Source organism: Chenopodium album, chromosome 12, assembly GCF_948465745.1.
Source record: "Chenopodium album chromosome 12, dcCheAlbu1.1, whole genome shotgun sequence".
Classification (NCBI taxonomy): domain Eukaryota; kingdom Viridiplantae; phylum Streptophyta; class Magnoliopsida; order Caryophyllales; family Amaranthaceae; genus Chenopodium; species Chenopodium album.
The window spans coordinates 13900577-13926107 of record NC_137845.1 but is presented as its reverse complement, the minus strand read 5'-3'; the positions used below and the strand labels follow the sequence as shown (position 1 = coordinate 13926107).

The 25531-nt window shown below is 33.3% G+C and overlaps 2 protein-coding genes across 4 annotated transcripts; both read right to left on the bottom strand.

Moving 5' to 3' along the window:
- Nucleotides 1-1310: 1310 nt before the first annotated feature.
- On the bottom strand, nt 1311-2782 carry LOC145572073 (glycolipid transfer protein 1-like). Its single transcript, XM_081631093.1, has 6 exons — nt 2665-2782; nt 2328-2383; nt 2014-2144; nt 1724-1859; nt 1448-1579; nt 1311-1346 (listed from the first exon to the last, which is right to left on the bottom strand). Exons 1-6 carry the CDS (start codon nt 2780-2782, stop codon nt 1311-1313), a joined length of 609 nt encoding a protein of 202 aa, XP_081487219.1.
- A 2783-nt stretch (nt 2783-5565) lies between these two features.
- LOC145572072 (uncharacterized) lies at nt 5566-16534 on the bottom strand. Of its 3 annotated transcripts, none has more exons than XM_081631089.1 (12): nt 16245-16534; nt 15409-15510; nt 15001-15096; nt 14506-14609; nt 13739-13941; nt 10610-10732; nt 10270-10358; nt 7947-8052; nt 6820-6917; nt 5977-6222; nt 5813-5896; nt 5566-5725 (listed from the first exon to the last, which is right to left on the bottom strand). In XM_081631089.1, exons 1-12 carry the CDS (start codon nt 16257-16259, stop codon nt 5705-5707), a joined length of 1287 nt encoding a protein of 428 aa, XP_081487215.1. In that variant the 5' UTR covers nt 16260-16534; the 3' UTR covers nt 5566-5704. The 3 variants fall into 3 exon arrangements, with proteins under 3 accessions (XP_081487215.1, XP_081487216.1, XP_081487217.1); XM_081631090.1 differs by having other exon boundaries at nt 16311-16533; XM_081631091.1 differs by lacking the exons at nt 5566-5725; nt 5813-5896 and having other exon boundaries at nt 6115-6251; nt 16245-16533.
- Between the last annotated feature and the right edge of the window lie 8997 nt (nt 16535-25531).

The window sequence follows — 25531 nt, the reverse complement described above, 5'->3', positions numbered from 1 at the left end:
ATTAAATTATAAGTTGTCTTAATAATACTTTTTGTGTACTATTATGCATGTAGTGGTACTTTTTGTCATCCTTTTTTGTTGATTATTTTTTCCTAAAATAGCTACAACCTATCACCTATTATGTTGTAGTGATACACTTTACCATTCTATATGTTTCTAAAATATATTGACGCAAAAAAAAACATATAGGCGCTATGTGCTAATATTTAACCCAATTGTACTATCTTAAAAAGTCTAGAGAACTTAAAAAAGTCTATTAAAATACACCTCAAAAACCTAGCTTAGAAAAGCTGAAGTTACGCACATAAGTAATGATGACCCCTGGAGCGCGCATTTAGCAATGAGAAAAGAGCCTAGCTTAAACGCCAGTGTAGCTAACAAATCGATATTAGGAACCCTAGTCCTTTGTGTGAATGTGTGGAGCCCTATTTTAGTGGGGTGCACGTATGCTTACATATTTATCGAGTATTAAAAACCAATTTTAGGCTTAAACCATCAGCTTAGACCTTTGTTTGAGTTAGTTTTTTAGAAGATCATATCTATGCGGTCTTAGTATTGGCCGATAATGACAGTTACCATATCAAATCTATATAGAATTAAGAGTTAGGTTAACAAAAACATGGATTCAAATCTCATCCAACCCTACTTTCAAGTGAAATAATGTTTAGCACTAGATATAAGGAGATCCATCATGTAAGCTTTTCAAGTGCAATTGCAGGATTTGATTAAGTTTTATTTTGTTTTTGATTAGGAATGGCTTTCATATTATGTCAAATTACAAAATTTGTCATCTATGCATCAAATCATAGCAAGGCAAATATATTAGTGTATAGAAGAACAAAGATGAGTACGTAGTAAGAGGAGGAATCTATATGTATATAACGATGAATTGATAAAGAATTCAAATCCTCTGTTCCACAATCTAAACATCATATCATTTGAGTGTCAATTTCTTTTATTGGTTGAACTGTATACTAAAATATATGTTTTTCATCGTTATCATGTTTTTGTCACATATGAAAAATGTATCCTTCATTAGAAATGTAGAATTTGAGAAACAAATTCTTGTTCAAAAAGGGAGGGATCATGTACATGATGATGGAGCAACTAATTACATGATGCATGGTTGAGCAACTAATTAATACGAAGTAATAGTTACTCTTCGTTCTTTTGTTACAATAATGATACAAAGGCTACTCAACTCTAGCAGTAGAGCTTAAGCTTGCTAGAGAAATGTTCAAAAACGTTGAGCAATTAAGTCTGCTAAACTATCAAACGCGCTTGTTTGTAAATTGTATGTACACTTATCTTCATGGAGCTTTAATATCATCAACTCCAAAACTAGCCTGTTACAAGAGTAAGACAATCATAAGCAATTACAGGAACTTTTATAAGTTCGTTTATATATTTTTCATGGATGTTATTCTAATGTTTTCAATACTCTTACCAAGATTTTGTGATTTTCTTCAAGTACTGAAGCAAAAGTTCTACATAATTTTTCAATCTCAGCATTAATTTCGACACTCCCACCTATTGAACACATAAACTTCTTTCTGTCTGGAGCAAGCTTAATGAGAACCTGCAAAAATCATTTAAGAAATTTGATTAATTCAAATTCCTTTGGGCAAAAGTATCTAATATTGTATGAGTAGGAAAAAATTAATTTTGCACACTAAATTAAAGGTCATCCAAATTAATATAAAGTATTGTACCATGTATATACCTTAAAGGTTGAGATAGCCATCCAACCATGCCATTTCTTTAGTGTTCTCTTATAGGAATCTGTACAAGCTTGTGTCATGGACCATTCCGGATGCTCTAATAGGTTGCGAAAAAATTGTACCATAAAATCCATCGCCCTAGAAATGTCAAAAAAGATGTAACTGTACTTAACTAGCTAGATACTAACTATTAAGTTATATGGTTGAAAAAATTATATTATCAACGAATAACTCAATAACCTATTTATATATATCCAAGAAATTGAACTTCCAAATTAGCAATTAATATTACCTGTTCAACCAAACAAGTGCATGAGTGCAACTTGATGAACTCCTTGCTATCTTAGAATCAACCTCCTCTTTTGTCATAGTACACAAGTTACTGTATTTTGAAGGATTAGAGGCATACTTCAATTCCAATTTCTGCAAAAAAGAAGTAAGAAATGTGACTACTAAAATTTTGAAAAAAAGAAAACAATATAGGTATATATGTACAACTAAAACTTGATGTGATCAAAGGTAACCAAATTTGAAGCTATGCATACATCAAATTAAACTTCAATGTTGTACACACACACAACACAAAAAAGACATCAAGTATCTTACCGTGACATTACATGCAACATCGGCCTTTATACAAGACATTTGTGAGCCAAATTTGTCTGTAACAAGATAAAAGAGAGTGAGACTGCAACCATTATACTACCTCCGTTAATTATTATGTGCAACAAATGGGTATTATTTGTGAGACATAAAATATTCCTTTGTTGCACATAATATTTAACGGAGGTAGTATCACATTTGAGATTATTATTATTATTATTAAAAACTTGCAATTGTGTGTAAATTAAAAAGGATTCAATCTCAAGTCACAAACTAAACTAGCTAGCAAGCATCGACTATGTACAAGAGATCGAGTAATTAAGATAGTTGGTTGCCATACCTATAAGGGGTAGTAACAATCTGCACAAATCCAAAAAGGGCTTAGTAAGTATAATTCCCTCTTCAAACCTAATAAGTTTTACTCCTTCCACTGCGCGAGAAAACACATTTCCTTCCATTATTCTTGCTTGCACCTCACTTCTTTAACATGTAATTATAAAGAATAGCAATTCTAGATTATTTGCAAGATGTTGAGGAAGGAGTGACTACAACCATACATCAATAGTCTGCATGCACCATAAAATCCACATATTAGTTAGAGAAAAATATAAGAAACTAAATATTGCATAATTTTTTTTGCATGAATAAAGTTTAATCACAAAATGCTAATTGTTAAGCAAAATGTCAAATTTAGTCACTAAATTTAGTATAACCTTTAATGCATAAGAACAATAAATTATTTTTTATACAAGCCAAACTATATGATGAAAATATGAATGGACGTATTTACCAATTTATTATTCTAAGAGATGAACCTATGTTGTACATATATATCATGAAAACATTCATAAAATTTAAGCAATTCCACAAACTACATTAGTAAAGAAGAAAAGTTTGCATTTCCCATAAACATTAATAAAATTGAGACGCAAAATTAATATGCACCCAATCTTCTTGTTTTAAAAAAGACACAAAAGATAGATTGATGAGGATATTCATGATTTCATAGCACGAAACAGAAATAAGCAAAAAATCATACATTATATTAAGTCATCATACATGTGATTCAAATCATTGTTATAGCATAAGAGAAAATAGAAGTTGATATAAGATATTATATCAAGGCTAATTTTGTAAATTGATCAAAAAAGAATAAAATGTGAGCAAAATGAAAAGAAAAGGATCAAGCATTACCAGGACGATGAAAATTGTTAGGATAATGGGAGAAAGAGAAGGATAGTTCAAGGTTGAAATGCAACCTAAGAAGAAGAAAAGGAGAGATAATCGGTTATATTAATTTAAGGATTTTTTTTTTTTTTTTTATTTTTTTATTTTTTTTGTTGAAGAATAATCTAAATACTCCCTCCGTCCCTAAAACTTCGACCCTTTTGGGTTGATTTCGCGGTTATTAAGAAACTTAAATAAAAAGAACTTTCAAAATAAAAACATATTGGAAAGATAAATTTATATAGGATTTGTAAAAAAGTAGAGAGATAAAGTATTAAAAATACATGAAAAAATTAAATTTTATATGGAGAAGCTAATCTTGCACAAAAATTGTTGTAAATTGATAGGTATTTTAATGCAAATGGGTCGATCATATTGGGACTAAAATTAGACCAAAAGGGTCGAAATTTGGACGAAAAGAGTACTTATTAGTAATTTTTTATTTATATTTTAAGGGAAGTATTTATGTGGCAAAGAGATCAAATAATTAATGTCGTACTAGAGTTGATGTAGTAATTTATACTAGTCCTCGATAATTCCCGAGCAAATGCTCAGAATTTAAATTTGATTATAAATGAAGAAATGTATTTTATGAAAAGGAAAATTTGATTATAAATGAAGAAATGTTCATTTGTTGTGAAGAAGGGTCTTTTATGTTCAAAGTGGTGAAAATGGTCCTTATAAGTCACTTTTGTTGTGAGGAGAGACCTTTGACATCGGATTATGGCCACTGACTTCACTTTTTTGCCATTGACTATCATGTGAAATGCATGTGATGATTAGAAAGAAATAATGTCTTTTTCTCCTTTTTTTTCCCATGATTTTAAGGAAAGAGAAGGAATTTTGAAAGAAAATTTAATTTGAAAATAGAAAGAGCTAGAGAGAATGTGAAAATGTGAGAGAAAAAAGAATGGAAGGGCCTTTTAAAACATCACATGCCACATGTGTGATGATAACATCGGAAAAGTAAAGTCAACGGCCATATTTCGACATCAAGGTCCCTCCTTACAATAAAAGTGACTTATAAGGACCTTTTTCATCACTTTGAATATATAAAATCCTTCTTCGCAAATAAGTGAACATATAAGTACTTTTTTGACAAATTTTCCTTATAATTAACTACTTAAAATTGCATTACTTGCTTTGGAAGTATAGTATTTTCTTTTAAATTCAACCTCCTTTGAGCATGCTTTTTAGGAGTTAATTAGTGTAGGAGTTGATCCTTTGAGTATGCTTTTTAGGAGTTGATTAGTGTAGGTAAACGAGCAATTTTATCCAAATAATTTTCACACCGAGAATAGAAAACGGTTTAGGTACTCCAGGTATACATTATTTTGATTAATTTGTACGTCTATACTTATTTCTACCTCAAAGTGAGTGTCACGAAGGTTACATGAAAGGTGTTAGTAGAAGACTAGAAGCTAGTGATAATGTGGAATAGGAGGGTAATTAAGAAAATAAGAACCTCCATCTAAAATATTCTCTACTAATCCACTATCAGTTAGGTACTCCAAGTATCCACTATTGATGCTCTAAATCCCAACAGCTTTCTTTCTCCCTCCGATAGAAAAGGTAACAAATGGTAATGTCTTTTTGCATCGTTATAAATTGACCATAGAAAAGCTCAAACGATATGTTAATCAGTACTCAATTACTCATACCATTGGACATTAGTTTCGGATTACTTTTTTCAAAGAGAATATAATTTGAAAACAAAATAACCTTACTAGTAATGTCTGTACAATGTACCATAAGGAACTGAAAATCAAAAGAAATATGGAATTTATCAAGAAATCAACAGAAAGAACAATTATCATCGAAAAATTTCTTCTCCTTTACATTTATGCAAAAAATGTCCTGACATTACAAAAAATCATTGGTTTACTACAACTTACAACACGCCTCACAACAAAAGAATAAAACATAAGGCTACATTTAGCCTGTCTCTAACCTCCCACAGACAAAAGAGCAGGGCAAAAATGTTACAGACAATAATCAGACAGGAAAATTCTTCTTTTTTTTTTCTGTGTTCCGACTTTTGTTTAATCCAAACACAATGTTAAAAAACTTTTTACAACAAGGTCTAAAATGATTGGATATATAGTTCACAAAGTATCAATATCTTGGGTTCAAAATGGAGGTACAGTAAGATCCTATTGTGTTTGCAGCTGCGCCTGCACGAGTTAGGAAAGACTTTCTGATGAAATTGATTGTTAAAACAACAAATTATGAGTTAGTATGATCATATGAATGAAGCTCACCTTTTTAAAAAACTTTTTCTGGATGTTCAACGCCTCTTTACATGCTTTTTTTGCATCTATGTTTCCTGTTACATCCCCTAGAATCTGTAGAAACAACAAAAACTCTTAACACGCACATATGTAGCAGTAGATATGAAAAAGAAAAGGGACAAAGTGAGAGAAACCTCAACGACATCATCAAGACCCTTCGCTTCTTTCAAGATTCGCTTGTGCTTGTTCTCAAGGATGCTTGCAGCAAGAAACACAGCTAATCCACTCTGATAATCCTTGAACCCAGTTCTGACATTGTTCCTCTCATATTTCCCATATTGCTTCAGCAGTTTCTCACTTACATTAGCTGTAGTTTCTGCCGCAGCACTGGTTTCATATAACAAGAAAGTATTTGGATTGTACTCCATGGCCCACATCAGCTGTAACCAATCTTCATTACTAAGTTAAGCTTCATCCAGTGAAAAAAAAATGTAAACAAAAATGCCATTGTAGATGGGGCATGCAAGCATCAAGGTGCACAAATCCTTATCATTAACCAGTCAGTTGCTGGCACGAAATGCATGCCATATTGCCATCTTCTTGGTTTTATAAGGTGATTCATTCCAAGGCACAAACACAATGAGTTCTAGAGGTGTAAGACACGGTATAAAGGTGGATGTTATTACACAGGCACATTTTTTTAAAAAAGGCTTATAAATTATTTTTGTTTCATATGCCCTCGAAATTTTCAACAAAATAGGTACTTATAAGGGGGGAGAGAGAGAGAGAGAGAGAGAGAGAGAGAATGGAGGAAACGAATGAAATGAGAGGAGCGCCTCATGCTCCTTGGGTGCAACTTCTTGTCTTATCATTGCCTAGGATTGGTTGAGACTTAAAACAAAAATCCCTCAATGCGCCTCAGACATAGACAACTTTCAAAACCAAGATCATCTTTATCTAACAAAGCCCATTACTTTAGTTGGCAACTTAAGAGTTAAGACAGCTATGAGGCAATTAAAATGTAAAAATCCTCTTACCTCCCAAAGATACAAAGCATCCATAAATGAGAACTCTCTTCTGAAAAGCACCATCAGCATACGAAATGCAAACAAATACTCGCCCCCATCTAATTCCTCTGCAAAATTTAGCAGTTGTAAAACCAAAAGTATTTAACATTTAAATTTTAATAATGTTATGCTTTTGATTATTCTTGCACACACAAAAATCAAATGTGGAATTGTGAATCTCAAATCTTCATAAATTGTTGCTCCCATGCATTTTCTTATTCTACTCAATTAACTCAAAATCTCCAACATAACTATCGAACAATCTCATACTCTAGAAAATTTCTTCTTACACAACATTCCTCTTTTTATGAACCGAACTGTGAATTTGTGAAGCATGAACTCCTAGAAACCTCCACCACATGATATCTTGTTCAGATGCAGATGCATCAAGCTTTACCGAGACTAAAACTAGTCTGTTAAAACTTAAAAGCACAGGCTTCTAAAAAGTCTATTAAGCACAAGGTTTCTCGTCTTAGTCTTTCTTACATCCAGAAGGGAAAGGAAGGTTATTATAGCTTGTACTCTCTCTCCAAAACATAAGTTGCTAACCAATTTTCAAACATTAGTAGAAACTTGGTTAAATTTAATTTAATTTGTATTGGTATCATAAAGTGAAGTTATATATTGTATTTTCACCATTTTTAAAAATTATATATTTTTATAAATACATAAAAAAAAATGTTATAAGATGAAAGAAAAAAAAAAAAAAAAAAAGGATTTTTGGTCACAGTGTATATATTCAGAATATTAACTTACCACTTTTAATAATATGTAGTAAACAATTAGTAAACATATTGATCATCAGATTTGTGCATTGGCAAACAAGAAAGTTAGAGTGGAGCAACTAAAGAGGAAGCTATTAGTGTAATCAATGGACATATGATTTATTATTGTTATTTATTTTTTTGTGGGGGTGGGGGGAAGGGAAGGAGGTAAGGGGACAAGGAAATTAAAATGGTAACAGGCCTCATCTTGAGCTAGCTTTGTCCAACAGATATTTCATTTTAACCAAAATAAATATCATGAACTGCAGATTAAACACAAACAGATTGTCATGGACTAAATGAACGACATCAAGGATAACAGAGCAAACATACCAAGATGTTGGTGCAGCTTTGGATCAATAACTTTGATTATTGCTGAAAGTGTACTCAGTCGAGTTTGCACTCCAATTGAAGTTGAAGTTGTCTTGAAATTATCCCTCTTTTCCAAGTACATGCATTAACAGAACCAAAACAACAACGGTGTCAGGCTGTCAGCTTAAGATTGAGTAAAAATATCTTGATTATTAGCCAGAGTCAAATCCAATTAGGTTTTTAATTTCTTCCATCCAAGTATCCAACTACATTAAGAAACTATATTTATTTACACTAATATTATTCAGGAATCCAGATAAATTTCTGGTACCGCCTTTGAGAATGAAAATATTCCTAACATTATTCACAAACACACATGAACAGAGATGTTAGAGCAATCAAGTACTGTTAAAACTGATAAAGGATAATTTAATGATTAGGCCCAAACAGAATTCACTCAAGTTTTTTAGTATGTTCACTCCAAGGTATTGTAGCCTAAAATGTAAATTAAGGCATTTTTTAAATAAGCTACTAGCTTTCAGTCTCTCACAAAAAGTAAAGAGCTTGACAAATAAATCTCAAAGACTCATGAATATGAATTTTTAACATGCTGTGCAGGAGAAGAGTCACAGTGTGCTATATTTTAGAAAGAAATACCCAGCATGATAACAAGAAAAAGAATCTAAATTTATGTTCTACCGCCTGGGGTCCTGAGTTTATACTTCCTCCGTGTTTAAATAAATGAAACATTTCCCTTGTGCATGTATGCCAATGCAATACTTGACTGATAATATCTATAATTATTAATAAGAAAATATTATTTTTTAAAAAAAAAAGAATATTAATAAACGATTTATTGAAACGATTCTAACAAGTATCCACAAGACAACATTTATTTCTTATGTACATATCACAAACATTAGTCAAAGTGAATTAGATAAATAGTGCAAAAAGTCAAAACATTCCATTTATTTAAACATAGAGGGAGAAATAACATAGTTATTAAAGTTTTTTTTTTTTTTTTTTTTTTTTTTTAGAGCAAAGTTATTAAAGATATTTAAAAAAAAAAAAAAAAAATCCTTGACAAATTTTAATAGTTTATGATGAAAGGAATCCTAAACTATTAGCCAGAACCTTTCACAGTGAATCCACTTTTGTCTCCTTATTTTCTTCTAGCTTAACTCTCATCATTGCTCAAGTAAATTAGCAAACTGATACATGATAAAGCCCAGAAAAACTACTATTAATAGCTGAGGCCCTAAGTAGGAACAAAATTTAGCACGTCAACCAACACAAACCAAGCACTTGGCACTGCGTTTAGAGAAGGAAAACAAGTCCAGCACCAAATCAGATCAGATATTGCATGAAGTCCTTTTTCACACATTTACTACAAAATATGCAAGCAACGATTTGCGTAGTTGCATTTCCACATCTCTCCCTGACTTAACCCAAGGTCCACCAGACCATATTGGAGCTTGTTTTCCAATGATATAATCGTGTACGAACATAAAAGATACTACTAAAAAGTTCACTTACTCCATTGCTTACACAAATGACAGCATCCCAATAACCATGGCTTTGACTTCCATTTGAAAGTAGGTAACCCAGATGTGGTTTATCTTATAACATTACAAGAACCCAACCAAATTCGTAAATTTTCTTCCTCACCTTATCCAACACCATACTTTCCTCGTTCCCTAAAAGACTCATATCACTCTCAATCACCCTCCACCAAGTTTTCTTCGGTCTTCTCTTACCCCTCACGATTCCTTCACTGTGCCACTCGTCAAGCCTCCTTACCAAAGCTTCACTCAATCTCTATCTTACATGGCTGAACCACCATAGGCAATTGTCCCTCATCTTGTTCTCAAGTAACTCCTACTTTCTCCCTAATTATCTCATTCCTCAACCATTCCTTTCTTGTATGGCCACAAATCCAACATAAAACATGCATCTCGAATGAATGTGACAATGCTTACTAGCTAACAAGTTTATAAGAAATAAAATGGATTGTAGCTTAACTGCTAATGTTTCATGGTACTTCATTTCAATTGAAAACCAATAAAAAAATCAAGAGCTAAAAGCAAAAAAAAAACAAAACTAAACAAAATGATTGTTTCTTAACTGCTACAAGTTGGTGAGAAGTCAAACAGATTTTGTGTTAAGATGCATGTTCTTTTTAAATAGGTAAAACCAAAATACGATTATGGGAGCATATTATGCAACCAGTCTGTCATTTCAACAGTTTTATGCAAGAAACTTTGAAGCAAAAAGCTATAACTCTAGATTACATAATCTACACTTTGACAAACGACAAGTTAGTAAACACAGATAGCATTCTTACCAATCTACGCATAGCACGCTCAAAGCACCAGTAGGCATCTGCTTCATTTTCAAAAAGTACTACCATTGGAGAACAAATATCATTCATCCCTGCACACAAGTCAAAGTAATTCACTGTAGCAAATCTCATACAGTACTACATCAAGTTAAACAAGTATAATTAACTTTATAAATGCAGGGGCAGGGAGGATTATTGACCTTTGTCAATGACTAGACTGGTTAGACAAATAAGTGTCTCATGCAAAAAATCTATAGATCAAGCCAATGGAGAGAAAAATTTTAACAATAAGGTTACCCATTTTTAGGCATCGTGAAAAGAGATTGAAAATCAGAGTTTGTACCTTGAACATAACTAATCTCACTGTCCTCCCAAGCGTATATAGAAAGAATATTCCAGAGTTTTGCCTGGTTATGTTCATTCTGATAAAACACAAGTGGCTGATCTGTTCGTACTACATCCAAACCTACAACAATTACAGTAATGATCAACAAGCAGATACCATAATATCCTGGCTTAAAAACAACCAAGCTATCGAATATAGCTAAAACAGTTTGAACCATTTCACATAAGCTTTGTTCAATCAAAGAAGTTCAGATTTCTCAATTTTGAGGCTAATAAATTCCAGTCCCCACTTTAAGAACTTACATGGGTTCTTAAGCTTTCAACTGTCATATCTTACACGCAATCAAAGGTAAGAATATTAATTGGAAAGCTTCTTGCCAAAACTTATATTTAAGTGCAATGAAAAATAAATTAGATTATAAACACAGGTTTTCACAATTGACCTTTAAGCAACAGACTTGCTAATCTACATATTCTCAGATGAAAGCAGCATTTTGATAAAGGTCAATTTATGCCCAATTTATGATGAGATCTGAGGCAGATCTCACTAGCAACATAGAGTATATAAACTATACAGATTGCCTTCTATTAAAATCCAAGTTACCTTAATCCATAGTGATCAACATCGGACATTTGTTTTTACTCATATTTACAAAAAGTAAACTCAAGTAAGGTCTCCACTGGTTTCTCTAACAAACAGCTAGCTGTTGTACAGAAGAAACTACAGAAACTCCTTGAAAAAATGAACTTTACAGGTTATTCACTTGAAAATTGTGTTTGACATGCTGCTTTGAATAATTTTATCTATTACACAGCTGATGTGCCTTCTTTAAGCTTATTTAGAAACAAAATTAGTTTTTGGAAATAGAGGCTCACTTTATTTAAGTTTGAGGGGAAGAAAATGGAGGAAAGCAAGGAGGCCTGGCAGAGACGATTCAAGTAAGGATTATAAATGGATTGGGCTCAATTCATTCCCCTCCTGCTATAAGAGATATGTTCCCTTAACTTCCGTCTTCCCTACCCAAGCAAACCAATCAAAATCATGTAAGAGCCTATAGCTATCAAGCTCATACCAAAACCATCCATTTAAAAAGGGGATAATATTAATGTTTTTAATGTTGCTCTCCCAGAGGTATACAATTTCTTTTACTTCCAAACATTCCATCAACAATCTTTGAATGTAATACGTTAGTCCAGTTATACTCCACGTCCAATTTACATAATATCAATGTATATTAGAGTAATTAGGAAGATGATTACTCACTATCTCTTTATGAAATTTACATTACTAGTATGGTTGTTGCCTTTTGAAACGGTGACACTACATAAATTCTTTCTGCACTAGCGATACTAAGGTTGATAAACCTCTTTGCAATTACAGTGGTTAGGATGTGATAAATTGTTATTTGATATGATTTTAGGGTGTTATTGAACCTTGATTCTTTGATAAATTGGCATTTTAGTTCATTTTTACTACATTTTTATACAATTTTTGTGTATCCTATGCTTCACGGGTTGTTCGTGTTTTTGTTAACATTGCAAGTCTAAAGACGATCAGTTGATACCTATGGATAAAGAACCGAAGTTGGAAGCAAGGAGATGAAGGAAAGAAGCCAAGAGAAAACAAGCTTTAGCTAAGAATTCAAAGAAGTGAAGTGGTGCGGCCTCTCTAAGAAGTGGCGCGGCCGCTTCTCCAAACCCAACCAAAAGTTCCCGCCTCCCTTTTGCAAATTTGAAGAATTTAGGTGGCGCAGCCTCTCCACCTTGTTGTTGTAGCTTCTACCCCCTTAGGCAGATTTGAAAGAACATGGAGGCGCGGCCTCTCCAACATGGGCGCGGCCTCTCCGCCTATTTGGAGAGCCTCTCCTCCCCAGCGTTGGAGTTCTTGCCTCATACTTAGAGTGGCGCGGCCTCTCCAAGGCATGGTGCAGCCGCGCCCGTCATTTCCTGCGAACTTTTTAGCGGAGATTACTATGTAATTTTGGGGATATAAATACTTCTTGGGGCTTCTTTTGTATTTCCTAGAGTCTTTTCTCTTAGTTAGCAACTTAGAACTCCAAAAACTCTCAAATTAGTAGATAGATTTTAGTTCTTAATCTTGGAAATTTCAATCCAAATCATTGTAAAAGACAAATTTTACCATTGTTAATCAATTTGAAGCTTCATAGCAACTATTTCTCACTCTTTTCTTCTATTTTCTCTCTACTTTATTGTTCATTGCTTGTTTAGTTCTTGTTGGCTTAGATTGTTAATTAGTTTAATATTTAGTTTGCATTTCTTCAAGAATTGCTTGAAATCTTTAATTTCTTTATCCTCCATGGATTGTGAGTAATCCAATTTCTAGAATTTGGGTAAAACCCCCAATGTGCTAATTTGGTTATTGTGGGGTATACGGCCATTGCTAGAGCTATTTATCTAAGCTTTCTCAACGAAGGATCAAGAGATGAAGTTGAGTTAGTTCCCTTGTGCTTAATTGACGTAAAATGCCAATGAAATGTTCATGTCATCGTGATTATGCTTTAACACCTGTTTTATGCTTTTCAACCACAAGAGTAGGTTGTATTCATGATTCAAGTAATCCCTCTAGCTTAAGAGAGTAGTTGGGTGTCTTAAATGACTTCCCCAAATTTATCCCCCAATTTACCTTATGTTGCATGCTAATTGTGGTTTGTGATGAAATTGAGTGGTGTAGCCCGAGCCCTAAATCTCTCTTAGTATTGTAAAACTCCCCTTAATCTTTAATTGATTTGAACTAGTAGAAGTTACTTAAAACCAAACCCACTTGATTTAGCTTATTTAAACGATAGTATATCGGTGGATGATCTAATGCCTCTCTTAGGCTCGACCCTTTCTTACCCTTGCTATTAGTTAGTAAGAAAAAGATAGGATTATCTTTGGTAGGCTCGACGAGACTTGCCTTTAACCACCTTACCTCTCTCTAAAGAAGAGTTAACTACAAGCACTAAGGTTCTCACATGCTACATCAATATCAACACTAATAGTAAAAACAATGGCAAAATGAACAAGAGAACAAACATGAACTACAAACAGATAATTATGAATTTGCTGAGGGTTGGAAGAGGTAGTAAATCTAAAAAAGCAGCTTTATGTACCAATTTTGGCATACCAATTTGAGGCAACACCTGCTTCCATTGTATCACTTTCTTCTCAAAAGCAGGATCGTTATTCTGTTGTTGATCACCTTGTGCGCCAGGGGCACCTTCTATTGGTTGTCCATCATCAGTTACGATAGGTGTTGTGAGAAACTTTCCACTACCAATAACAGGCACCATCTTCTTGCACTCTGCTTTCCATTCATCATATTGCTCTCTAAGTGCATATAATATAGTAGATACTGTCAACTCATGTGCACAAACATATTTTCACGAATACTTGGATCCACATACAACCATTACATGATAACAAACAGAAAGAACAGAATGTTAAACAATAAGCAACTGCTGTTAAGATTCCAAGAGAACATATACTAGTTTATCAGCCACTAGCCAAATGAATTTATAAATAGGTTTTTCTGAAGAAGAAAAACAAAAAAAAAAAAAAAAAAAAAAAAAAAATCATTTTTATGCACATTGCACACAATGCAGATATAAAAGTTGTTATCTAACATGATTGAGTCCGTGATCAAGCTTTTGTTAAGCCCATCACTGTCTACCATATTGCAGCCAATCAGCTATTAGCAATAGAAATATTTTGGAAAAACAGGGTGTATTGGGCAATAGATACTAGGAACTAAGAGCTATAATTCAAAAGTCACATCACATGCAACTTAAGTTCATTCATATAATTCAATGGTCACACTCACACATGCAAAAATAAATAGATAAATATATAAATAGATACAAGTGAGTAACCACAATTGCAAGTTACCACTACCTGCGGCGTTGCCTGATTAGACTTCTGTCATCAAAAGTACTATTTGGACCGTAACAGCCCAGCAAAAACTCCCATACAGCACCTCGGATAGAAGGGTGGACACCCTAGCACAAATAAAAGTACAAAAAAAAATAACAGAATTAATTTTTAATTAGAGATGTGCACCAGTTATCTACTACACAATTTGAAAAGAAAAACAACATAGCATCAGTACTCAGTAGCATTCACATAGCCAATGATCAACTCAATAATCAACAAAAACAATCTGTTTTTTATGCATCATCACTAATAACATCAATGAAGTGAAAGGCAAGAAAATAACTAGAGTGATAGCATAAGCTTTCAGACAAAATACCACTTGCTAAAATAAGATACACACAAAAGAAGAAGAAAAAAAAGAAATAAAATAAAAATAATTAAAATCCCTGTGCTAGCTAACAAAAGAAGCTGGACTCAAATAGAAAAAACAATAATGAGACCACATCAAGAATTTACCCCACGTTGAATCCGTCTTAGAACTTTTGCAATGTCCAGCTGACCCTCTTCAGAGAATGAAGAATGCCACCTCCTTGCGCTAAGAGTTTTTCCTGTCTGCAGAAATACATAACAAAACAAATTATCAGATGGAAAAAATCGGTCTGACACAGGAAAAAATAGATAAATCTTAACGCAGTTTTCTTCAACCATAAAACTGATAGCTATAAACTTTCCACCCCAAGTTTGTGAGCATAAAGGATCATGAATCGAGGTGATGATAATACTCTACTTCTGAATAGCAAGGGACAGAAAATTCTAGCCTTAATGTTGACAGGAAAAGTACATGATAAACACAATAATGGCTTTTCATATACCAAAAGATGAAAATCACCCTCACTAAACAAGACGAAAAAGCAATGTTCTCACCCTCAATTTGAATCGGGGCTTCGGGACACTGTCTTGGCACTCTGGTCTAACTGGATAAAATGCATCCAACTCAGCTTGAGTAGTTCTTTTCAAAAACATCATCTGTATCAGTACCAAAAACGTCCAAACTTCAAATTTATATATAAGAGATTCAATCAAACTAACAAAAGTAAAACATAAAAAATCTTAACTATACTACGTATAACGTAATCTAGCATTACTTAAACTTATAAACCATTTTATTAACATCATCAAAATCCTTTCTCCATGTCTTAAATAGTTCAATTTTCTATATTTCAAGCAGCTCAGTTCCTCTCCATGACCAACATTCCAGGATCCTCCTGCCTCCGAATGTTCGGATAAATTCGAGCAACTAAATCAAGATAATGATTTCAATACCAAAACCGAGGTAATGGGCCAATGTCGATACCATACTTAGTGAATACCGATTAGAAGAATCATGGAGCTAAAGTCAAGGATCCTTATTGCTCCAACAACAGATAATCAGCTCTATAGCTCAAAAAATCAATTCAAATAACCGAAACAATTCGAATTCAAACCCGAAATAATGATATTTACTTCACAACAAACCAACTAAACCAACAATCCTAAAGGCAACCTTCCTTTAGTCACAAGAACAATACAATTTGACAAACAAACATACTGTTTACAGCATGAACCCTAACTTCAATCATTCATCATCCACAAAATTACAAATAACATATTGAAATAAATTCAAATCAACTAAAAATCAATTCTAATAAATTGCAAAAAAAGCAGATCAAAAAAAAAAAAAAAAAAAAAAAAAAAGGAAAATTATTACGAATTTCTCTTACCTTAAAACATGTCATTAATTAAGGTTTTAATTGAAAAAGAGGATGAGAGAGAAAATGAATTGAAACCTTAAATGTAAAGCTGGATTTGAATTAAATGGACATAATCCTCGACTCGATTCAATGAATAATTCAAATTTCTTCGAATTTGAGTATATAAATTTGAAGGATACTGAAAAATTATAGGGTTTTTGTATGATCTGAAAAAAGGCACGAAGAGAGAGAAAATGGAGAGGGAGAGGGAAAAGGAGAAGAAGATGAAATGAGAAGGTTGTTTGTACTGTTAACGGTTTTCTTCCCTCCTCAGTTTGAACTATCACTAACCAACAACAATCAAAATTGATTATAGTAAATTAAATTATTAATTAATAAACTTAATAGACCCCCATTTTGTTTGTTTGTAAGGCCACTGTAAGGGTGGGGTCTAACGTGTGTGGGCCATGGCTTTAAAGGTCACTTACGGAGTACTACCTTTGTTTTTTGTTGATATATTTTTCTTTTCACGCTTGTCAATGCACTATTTTAACGTTTAATATTTGTCAATCTCGACATTATAATATATACTCCCTCCGTTACTTTTTACTCGCAACAATTACCATATTTAGCCGTTACACATTACTTGCAACAAACTAATTTCTTTCCTTTTATAGTATGTTTTTTTGTGTGATTTTACATAATTACCCTTACTTTTGTTTTTAAACACCCTAATTAAACTACTAATTTTATCTCATTAACTTAAACTCTACATTAATTAACTTAATTATTTCCACCAAAATCATTCCCCTCTCAATTAAATTCATCATCACTTTCAATTGCCAACCACCACCACTACCACCACCACCACACCCAAAAAATTCTCTCTCTTTCTTCACCGATCTCCCCTCATTACGACCGCTACACCTCGCCGGAAGTCACGCCGTTGTCCCCTCACTTGTCGCCAGCTCCGTTTTCTTTTCTTTTCTTCCTTGTCGACGCCTTCCTCGTTGTGGGCTTTATGGGTCGAAATCGGTGGTGGATCGAACTAGATTGTGGGTTTTGTGGGGCGAAATCGTGGTGGATCGAAGTAGGTTGTGGGTTTTGTGGGGCGAAATCGGTGGTGGATCGAAGTAGGTTGTGGGTTTTGTGGGGCGAAATCGGTGGTGGATCGAATTAGGTTTGTGGGTTTTGTGGGGCGAAATCGGTGGTGGGTTTTGTGGGTCGAAATCGGTGGTGGGTTGTGGGCGAAAGGTGGTGGTAGGTCGCAATCGCGCGTTGGTGGTGGTGGTGCTTCAAAATCGGGGGTGTGGGTTGTGGGTTGAGGGTGACATAGATGGTGGTGGTGGTTCAAAATCGGGGGTGTGGGTTGTGGGCGACATAGATGGTGGTGGTGGTGGTGCTTCGAAATCGGTTGTGGGATGTGGGCGACATAGATGGTGGTGGTGGTCGAAGTCGTATGGTGCTAGGTGGTGGTCGTATGGTGCTGCTGCTAGGTGGTGGTGCTGCTGCTGCTAGTGATAGGTGGTTGTATTTTTTTTTTTTTTATTTTTTTTTGGGTTGGATTAATACTAAACACATGCCCTTATTTTTTGTTAATTACACTTACTAATCTTTTGCCTAGGAGTCCGCAATCTACTAGTTTGTTGCGAGTAAAAAGTAACGGAGGGAGTATTAAAAAAATGGATTTTAATAATATATAAATTGAAATTATTCAAACAAGATCTCACCTAACTATGTTTTATCATAGCTATAAATCACAAAAACTAGCCAAAATTAGGGTCTGTTCTGATTGACTGAACTGAACTGAATATTTTATGTGAGAAGGAAATTACGAACTGATCTGAAATTATTCTAAAGAGGACAGACCCTTAGTTAGTAAATATTGTAAAAGTCAAATGGTGTCAACTAAAAAACGAAGATAGTATTAGTTTTTAGTTAAAAAAATAGAATAAAAAAAATTACAAGAAGCACAAAGAAACTAGAAACAAAAAAATTACAAGGGTCGTTTGAATTGTTTTAGTGGAATGGATTGGTATGGAAATCTCATACTAGGGTATGGATTCTAAACCCCATATTTGTCTAAACTTGTTTGGTCTATAGTCTGAAATGGTTTTTACATTTCATTAAAGGAATGGATTGTGAATTTTAGGAATGAGGTGGGTATATATGGGATTCTAGGGGAATGGGGTGGAGTTAGAAACCTCTTAGTATGATATTCCATACCAAAAATGTCTAATCAAACAATAATATGGATGGAATGGACTCTAAATCCACTTCAATATATTCCAAAAGCTTCAACCAAACAACCAACCAATACAAAATTTTTCCGACTATCCACATGGAGATCCCATAAGTAGGCCTACAACTCTACTTGAAAGGCAGGATAAAGCTTGACAAGGCTGCTAGGAACATCCACCAAGAACCCTATCAGAATGCACATCTTAGAAGATCCAATTGCACATGCGTTGTTATCAGAAGAACTCCATGAGCCATCAAATATCAAACATACAACAATAGAATTAGAAGGATCCCCATGCAGACAACCAAAAGCATTGAAGAAGATGCATCCCAGGAAAAATATAGAACTTGAACACCTCAGTGTAAGTGTGTAACCACTTAGCAGCATGGCAGAAAAACGAGCCTAGGGTACAAACAACTTGATGGAACTAGGACTAATTACGTACGTGAAAGCCGAATTGCCCATATTAAGAAGAAGAAAGTAGTCAATCTTGCCCATTTCTTGGAAGTCGAGAAGTGAGAAACCAAATCAATATTGATTAAAGGGCTGAATACCCAAAAGCTCCTTACGCAATCCCATGGGTCTATACACCCAAAGATGATAAGAGAAAGGGAAATCTTGAAACAAATGAGAAACTGTCTCTATATCCTTGTTGCAAAAAACACAAATCGGCTGGGTCAACCAACATACCTTTGAGTGTAAAACAGAGGTAAGAGGCAGGGCATTATGAAGCAGATTCCAATCAAAGATCTTCCCTTTAAAAATAAGTGAAAGACCCTAGAAACATATACACCAGGATAGAGAAGCTTGCACAGACACACTAGACATTGATTATCAGAAAGGTATAAACTGATTTCGTAGAGAAAGAGCCATCCTAGGTGTACTACCTGTACAAAAAATCATCAATTAGTTCTTGAGGTCGTTCGAGAGAAAGAATACACACTACTATAGGATTATCAAAAAACTAATGGACTAGTGAAGGATCCCACTCATTGGAATGCGGATAAATAATAGAAGAGACATGTCAAAAGTGTGACTTTAAATTGGACTAAACCCGTGACCCAATCATCTTCAGTAACGCAAACTTGCAAACCAGATCTAACCTTCCATGCCACGCCACACTTAGGAATGTAGACAAATCGTTAATCAAACCACGGAAACCCCAAAAAGCCAAATAATTTGGAAAGAAGAAAGGTACTTGGTGAACAAAAGACTATAAACTAGTAACCAAGGATGGTGAAAGAGACGCTAACATTGTCTTGCTAAGAGAGCTTAATTAAAACATTATCTAAGACTGTGAAGGTGTAACATCCTAGAAATTCCTTTCTTTTAAAATACCTGTTTTGCCCTGTTTTAAAACTTTAAATAGGAACATCTAAGATATTACCGCCACCGTGAAAACAGCTAAGGCAACTATCAAAGATACACAACGGAAGACTAATTTCAAAACCATTCAAAACAAGTCAACTTAAAAACTCAACCAACGAAAGTAAAGTCAAACCAAAGTAAAACAAAGTAAAATAAAAATCAACCTACAACTTGGAACCACTGTAGGCCCTTATTAAAACCAAACCAACTTTAAAACCTTGTATTAGTCTCATGAATAATAATATCATAAATAATTAAAGCATTAAACACGTCATGAACCTATGGAAACTAGCATGATTTGCTCTTCACTCATGTCCATCATAAATATGCTTCATCACCTGAAAAGCTTCTCTCTACTTGTTTCCACTACTTTCCATTAAAAATGGATCATCATAGGGCCAAGATAAAGAAGGTCAACAAACACACAAAACACACAATCAACAAGGCTGAGTACATAAGCGTATTTAACACACTAACATGCAATTACCTATCAACACACAACTTACCTTGTTGCACCTGTTTTTCAACCATACAATATTCAACAAAACTTCTCAACTAGACAACCACATAATTTGTTTAGCGTTGATTACGAATCGAACGGGTTTCCCAACTAACCTTCCCCAATAAATGAGGTTACTGACACGGGAGTTAACCGTGTCAGCATCAATAACCACTCGTAAGTGGCGGAATTCCTGCGCATAATGATAATAAAAGGAATGTACAGTGACCTGTACTCCAGTAGAAGTTATGGTTAAATGTAAAACCCCATAACTCCCCCATATGTTCATACTCAATGTGTATACGTTCCAAGAGTTTTGGTGCGTAATCTCTTTCACTTTACGTTATTTACATATTATTAAACTTGGTGATGACTCTCAAACCATAATCATTCAATCAACAATAATTATTCGAATAATCAAACATACCAATTTAATTCTTGAATTATTAGTGACCACATAATATTTAATGTTGAACCCTTTTTGAATCTACCTCGGTGTCAATGACACCTTAAACGCTTAATGCGCCAAAGATCCTATCCCTCGGTGTTAAAAACACCTTAAGTGCACTAAGGCACCAACATATAATTTATTCCTCGTGTACATAGACACTTACATAGCTCATTTCTCATGCTTAAAGTATCAATAAAAATTATATGAACCATAATAAAATTCTCTTTTGATATTCCAAACCAAATTAAACATTTAGTTTAATTAAACATGCTCTCTACCATGCCATAAATAAAAGTGTGGTTCATATACAATATTCCAAACTATTATTTTCCAACCATTAATCCATCACAAATAAATCATGCTTCATAATTCAATCACCAATAACAACCAAATCATAATTTCCATTCCAAATCTAGCATGATACTACTTGTAATCAATTAAACACATTTAACATGCTACTACATCAATAAAATTATGCTAAGTACGCGAACGTACCTTGTATACGATTTTAAAATCGCCACGACTAATAGAAATCACTCACTTCGAAGTCTCCTACAATTTAAAATAATAGAAGAGTATTAAAATCCTCTCTATACAAATTTCTAGCAATATATACTATTATTAAACCCCTCATAATTTAATTAAAATAAGCTGAAATTATATTTAAAACATCATACTTTAACCCCAATTAATGGGTATTTAAAATTCCTTAAAGAAACTTGATTTTTAATACACTATCAAAAATTCCAGCATTATATTTTAATAAAAACTTGTTGTAATTAGGCCTCAAAACACTTAAATCAAAGGTTTAAACCATTATATATCATAATCCTTCAATAATTAATAATTCAAGAATCTAGGGTTTCAAAAATTGGGTTTTTTCAATTAAAAATAAAATCTGAAAATTAATTTACAAGATACTCATAATCAAACATCATAATTAAATCACAAAACTCATACTTAATAATTAGATCTAGGATTAAACTAGTTTTAAAACAAAAAGATTTAATTTAATTTTTTTTTTCTTTTTGTTCGAAAAAGGTGGCTGCCTGCTGCCGGCGGCTGGTGCTGCTGGTGGCCGGCGCCCCACCGGTGGTGGTGGTGGCCGGTGATGAGGGTGAAGGCCGAAAGGGGAGGGGGAAAAAAGAAAAGAAAAAGAAAAATAAGGAAAGGGGAGAGAAGTTTACCTTGGGTTTTCTCCACTCTGGGCAAAGTTTGATTTGCCTCAAGTGTTGAATATTTATACCCCTTCTCTAGAAACTCTTCTCCCTAAACTTTCCTTTTTTTAATCTTTCCTAATCCCTTCCCTAATAAAACTTTACTAAAATAAAACTTTCTTAAATTAAACCCCAACTTAAAAAAAATAATTAATTAAATAAACTATCCTTTTATAAAATATTTCTAAACTTATTAAAATGAATAATTAAAATACTTTAAATAAAACATTTCAATTTATTTAAATACTTCTCAAAATACTTATTTAAAATAAAATACGTATAAAAATACGAGGTATTACAGAAGGCCTAGAACACGCAATCCCTTTGGTAAATGCTGAAGAGAGGTAGATCGTAAAGACATACCCTTAAGTGAGGTTGAAGAGCACCACCAAAAATTGGTCAACGTTTATAAGCTCAAGTATTATGGATTTTGCCCATTAAATAACTTGACTAACTAATCCGTCCACCAACAACAAAACAACCTTACTGTAAAATTGTCGAATTTTACAAAAAAAATTGCATTTTAGGGTTTCTGAACTACACCTTTTCAAACCAACACACAATGATTTATGACGTTACCTCACATCTTTTCCATTCCCTCCTATGGTTGTGGGCTATTAAGATGGGGGTGATCAAAGTTATTTAAGTGTTTAGTAAACGATGAAGTTTGATAAAATAGGAGAATCGACCAATAACACTACAAGAAAAACGCTTTTGGGAAACGAGTTAGATTATTTTGGGCGACGAAAAAGCATTTCGTAGCACAAAGTTATTATTAACGGCAACGAGATGTTATTTGTTGTCCAAAATAGAATAATGGGCAACAGGTTATAGTTTCATCACCTTATTACGAACTATGGGCAATGAAATAGGAGATGTTTTTCTCTTTATTGCTTTATGGGCTACAAAATACCTGTCGGTTGCCTATTAGTGTGGTTTGGGCGACAAATTACTATAATTAGTTGCCCGTACTTATTAGATTGTCATGATTTATATTTTAATTATTATTTTTTTGAGGGAAAATGCACCAAGAAAATAGATTAATCAAGGGACAAAGCGTTCGAGAGTACATAGGGCGAAACTTCTTCCGGACAATGGTTGATCCAAAGTTGCTCAACCCTGAAAGGAAGTAATCTAGCGAGATGGTGGGCAACAAAATTATCCTCTCTCTTTACATGAGACCAAGAGAAAGAATTAAAACCACTACTTAAAAACAAAATATCTTCAATAATACCATCCAAGTCAGAGAAGTAGATTGCACTTTTGAGAGTCTGGACACTAGAACTTGGCAGTCGGACTCAAAAATAACATATTCATACCCATATCTCTTCGCAAGTTTAATGGCCAGCAGGATGGCTCTTGCTTCCGCAATCTCTGGAGGCCACCAAGCCTGCACCCTCCTTGTTACAGCCATCAAAACATCACCTTAAAAGTCACGAGCCACCACACCTAGCCCCACCCACCCCTCATCAGCTAAATTCGCATCAGAATTGATCTTCACAATAGTCTTAGGTGGCGCTATCCATCTAGAGGGACTTTTCCTAAGCCTTGAGGTACTAACAACATAAATTTTTTGAGTATACGCACCATACTCATCAGCTAACCTCCGCATTATCTCTTGCCAGATCACATTATGAGTAGTGGTACCTTCAAACACCTTCTTATTGCGCTTATACCAAATAATCCAAGCAAGGTAAGCTACTCATTGTTGTAATACCCCGTATTTTTGAACGTATTTTCTAATTAATTAATTAATTAGTATTTTCTAAAAAGGGTATTTTAGTAATTTATTTTACTATTTGAATTTTGGAACCAAAATGATATTTGAATTTTGGCGCCAAAAGTATTTTAAAAACTCAATTATTATTTTTGGATTTTGGATAAGATTTATTATCCATTTATTTTATTTTAAAAACCGGATTATTTATATATATTTCGGATATTTTAACTAATCAAAATTATTTTTTAATTATTTAATTAGGAGGTCCGAATTTCCTAAATAATAAGCTATGATTTTTGAATTTTCTAAGTGTAGAAAATCTGATTTTCTTAGTGAATTTATTTAGTTAATAATTGGTATATTCTTAATTAGTTATTTTTATACAATAAATATTATTTACACAATTATTTTTAATTCCTTAAAACTAGCCAATTAATTCCCTAAATATCTAAAGGGAGGTCCGAAAATATGAGCTTAGGAAAGCTCAAATTTTCGGCCACCATGATGGATTTTTGGGTGATTTATTTTGGTAAATTGTATTTTCAATTATCTCCTCAAAATCTCTTATTTTCCTTAATTTTATTTTTCCATCTCACAAAGATTTGATCATCTTATTTTCCTACCTTATTTCATCTTTGATTATTTCCCAAGTAATCTCTTTTGCCATATTATTTTCATGACAAACACACTTTCCTAAATTCTATTATTCTTAATCACCTTAATATTTAACTTTCCATATTTCTTTCATTCTCTTCTCCAAGTAATTCCTTAATTCTTTTTACCATAATTCTTCCCACATTTTCTGGCCATAATTCTTGCATGAGCTAGCCTATAAATACCCCTTCATACCTCTCATATTCTTCACACCAAAAACCCAATTCTCTTCTTCTCTCTTATTCTTCTTCTTTTCCCTAAACTTTTTCATACTTTTCTTCTCCTCTTTTTATACAAATCATCCCGTTTATCTTTGAAACCAGTTTTCGGACACTTCTGGTCAGTTTTTGGGGTATTAATGTTTCATGGAAGATTGTTCCTCTCAAAAAATCCTTGAGGTTAGACTCAAGAATCACCCAATTCGAAGTTATATTGAAGGAGTTATGGCCTCTGCAAGTTCAACCTATTCTTTACAATGAAAATTCTATTCTCTTTAATCCTATTCCTTTATCTTCTTCATGGTTAGTTTTCTAAAATACAAATACCTATTTCAAAGTTATAATTTTATATTAAAGTATTATTTTAAAAGAATTTTATAGCCCATACACATTAGATTTGAGTTTATGTTGTGATAACCTTATGGTTATGTTATTTGCAAGGTGTATTTGTGATTGAACTTTGAAAGTGCGAAGTGTTGATTGATACTCGGAATTAAGATTCTTGAGGTTCTTTTTGTGTGGTTTTTCTAGCAGGGATCAAAGTACGTTTAGGTGGCTAGATACCTTTGAAAGTGATTGGTTTGAATAACATGTTTTACATGATTTGATTGGTAATTGAATTAAATTGATTTGAATTATGATTTTGAAATAAATTATGTTTGAAGATATTAATTTTAATAAAAGTATTTTGAATGATTGAATTTTAAATCATGTTTTGAATGGTTTGAACTTATGGTGTTTAAATAAAGGAATTGATTTTAAAAGGTTTGTTGAATTTAATAAAAGGTTTTTCAGGGAAGAGTTATTGATTTTGAAAAGTTATTAATATGAGATTTTATTTTCAAGTATCTATTTAAAAGGTTTTGATTTTGAAAGTATGTGGAATTATTAAAAAGGAGTTTGAATTATATTGGAATTTATTGGATATTAAAAGAATTTATTGAACCA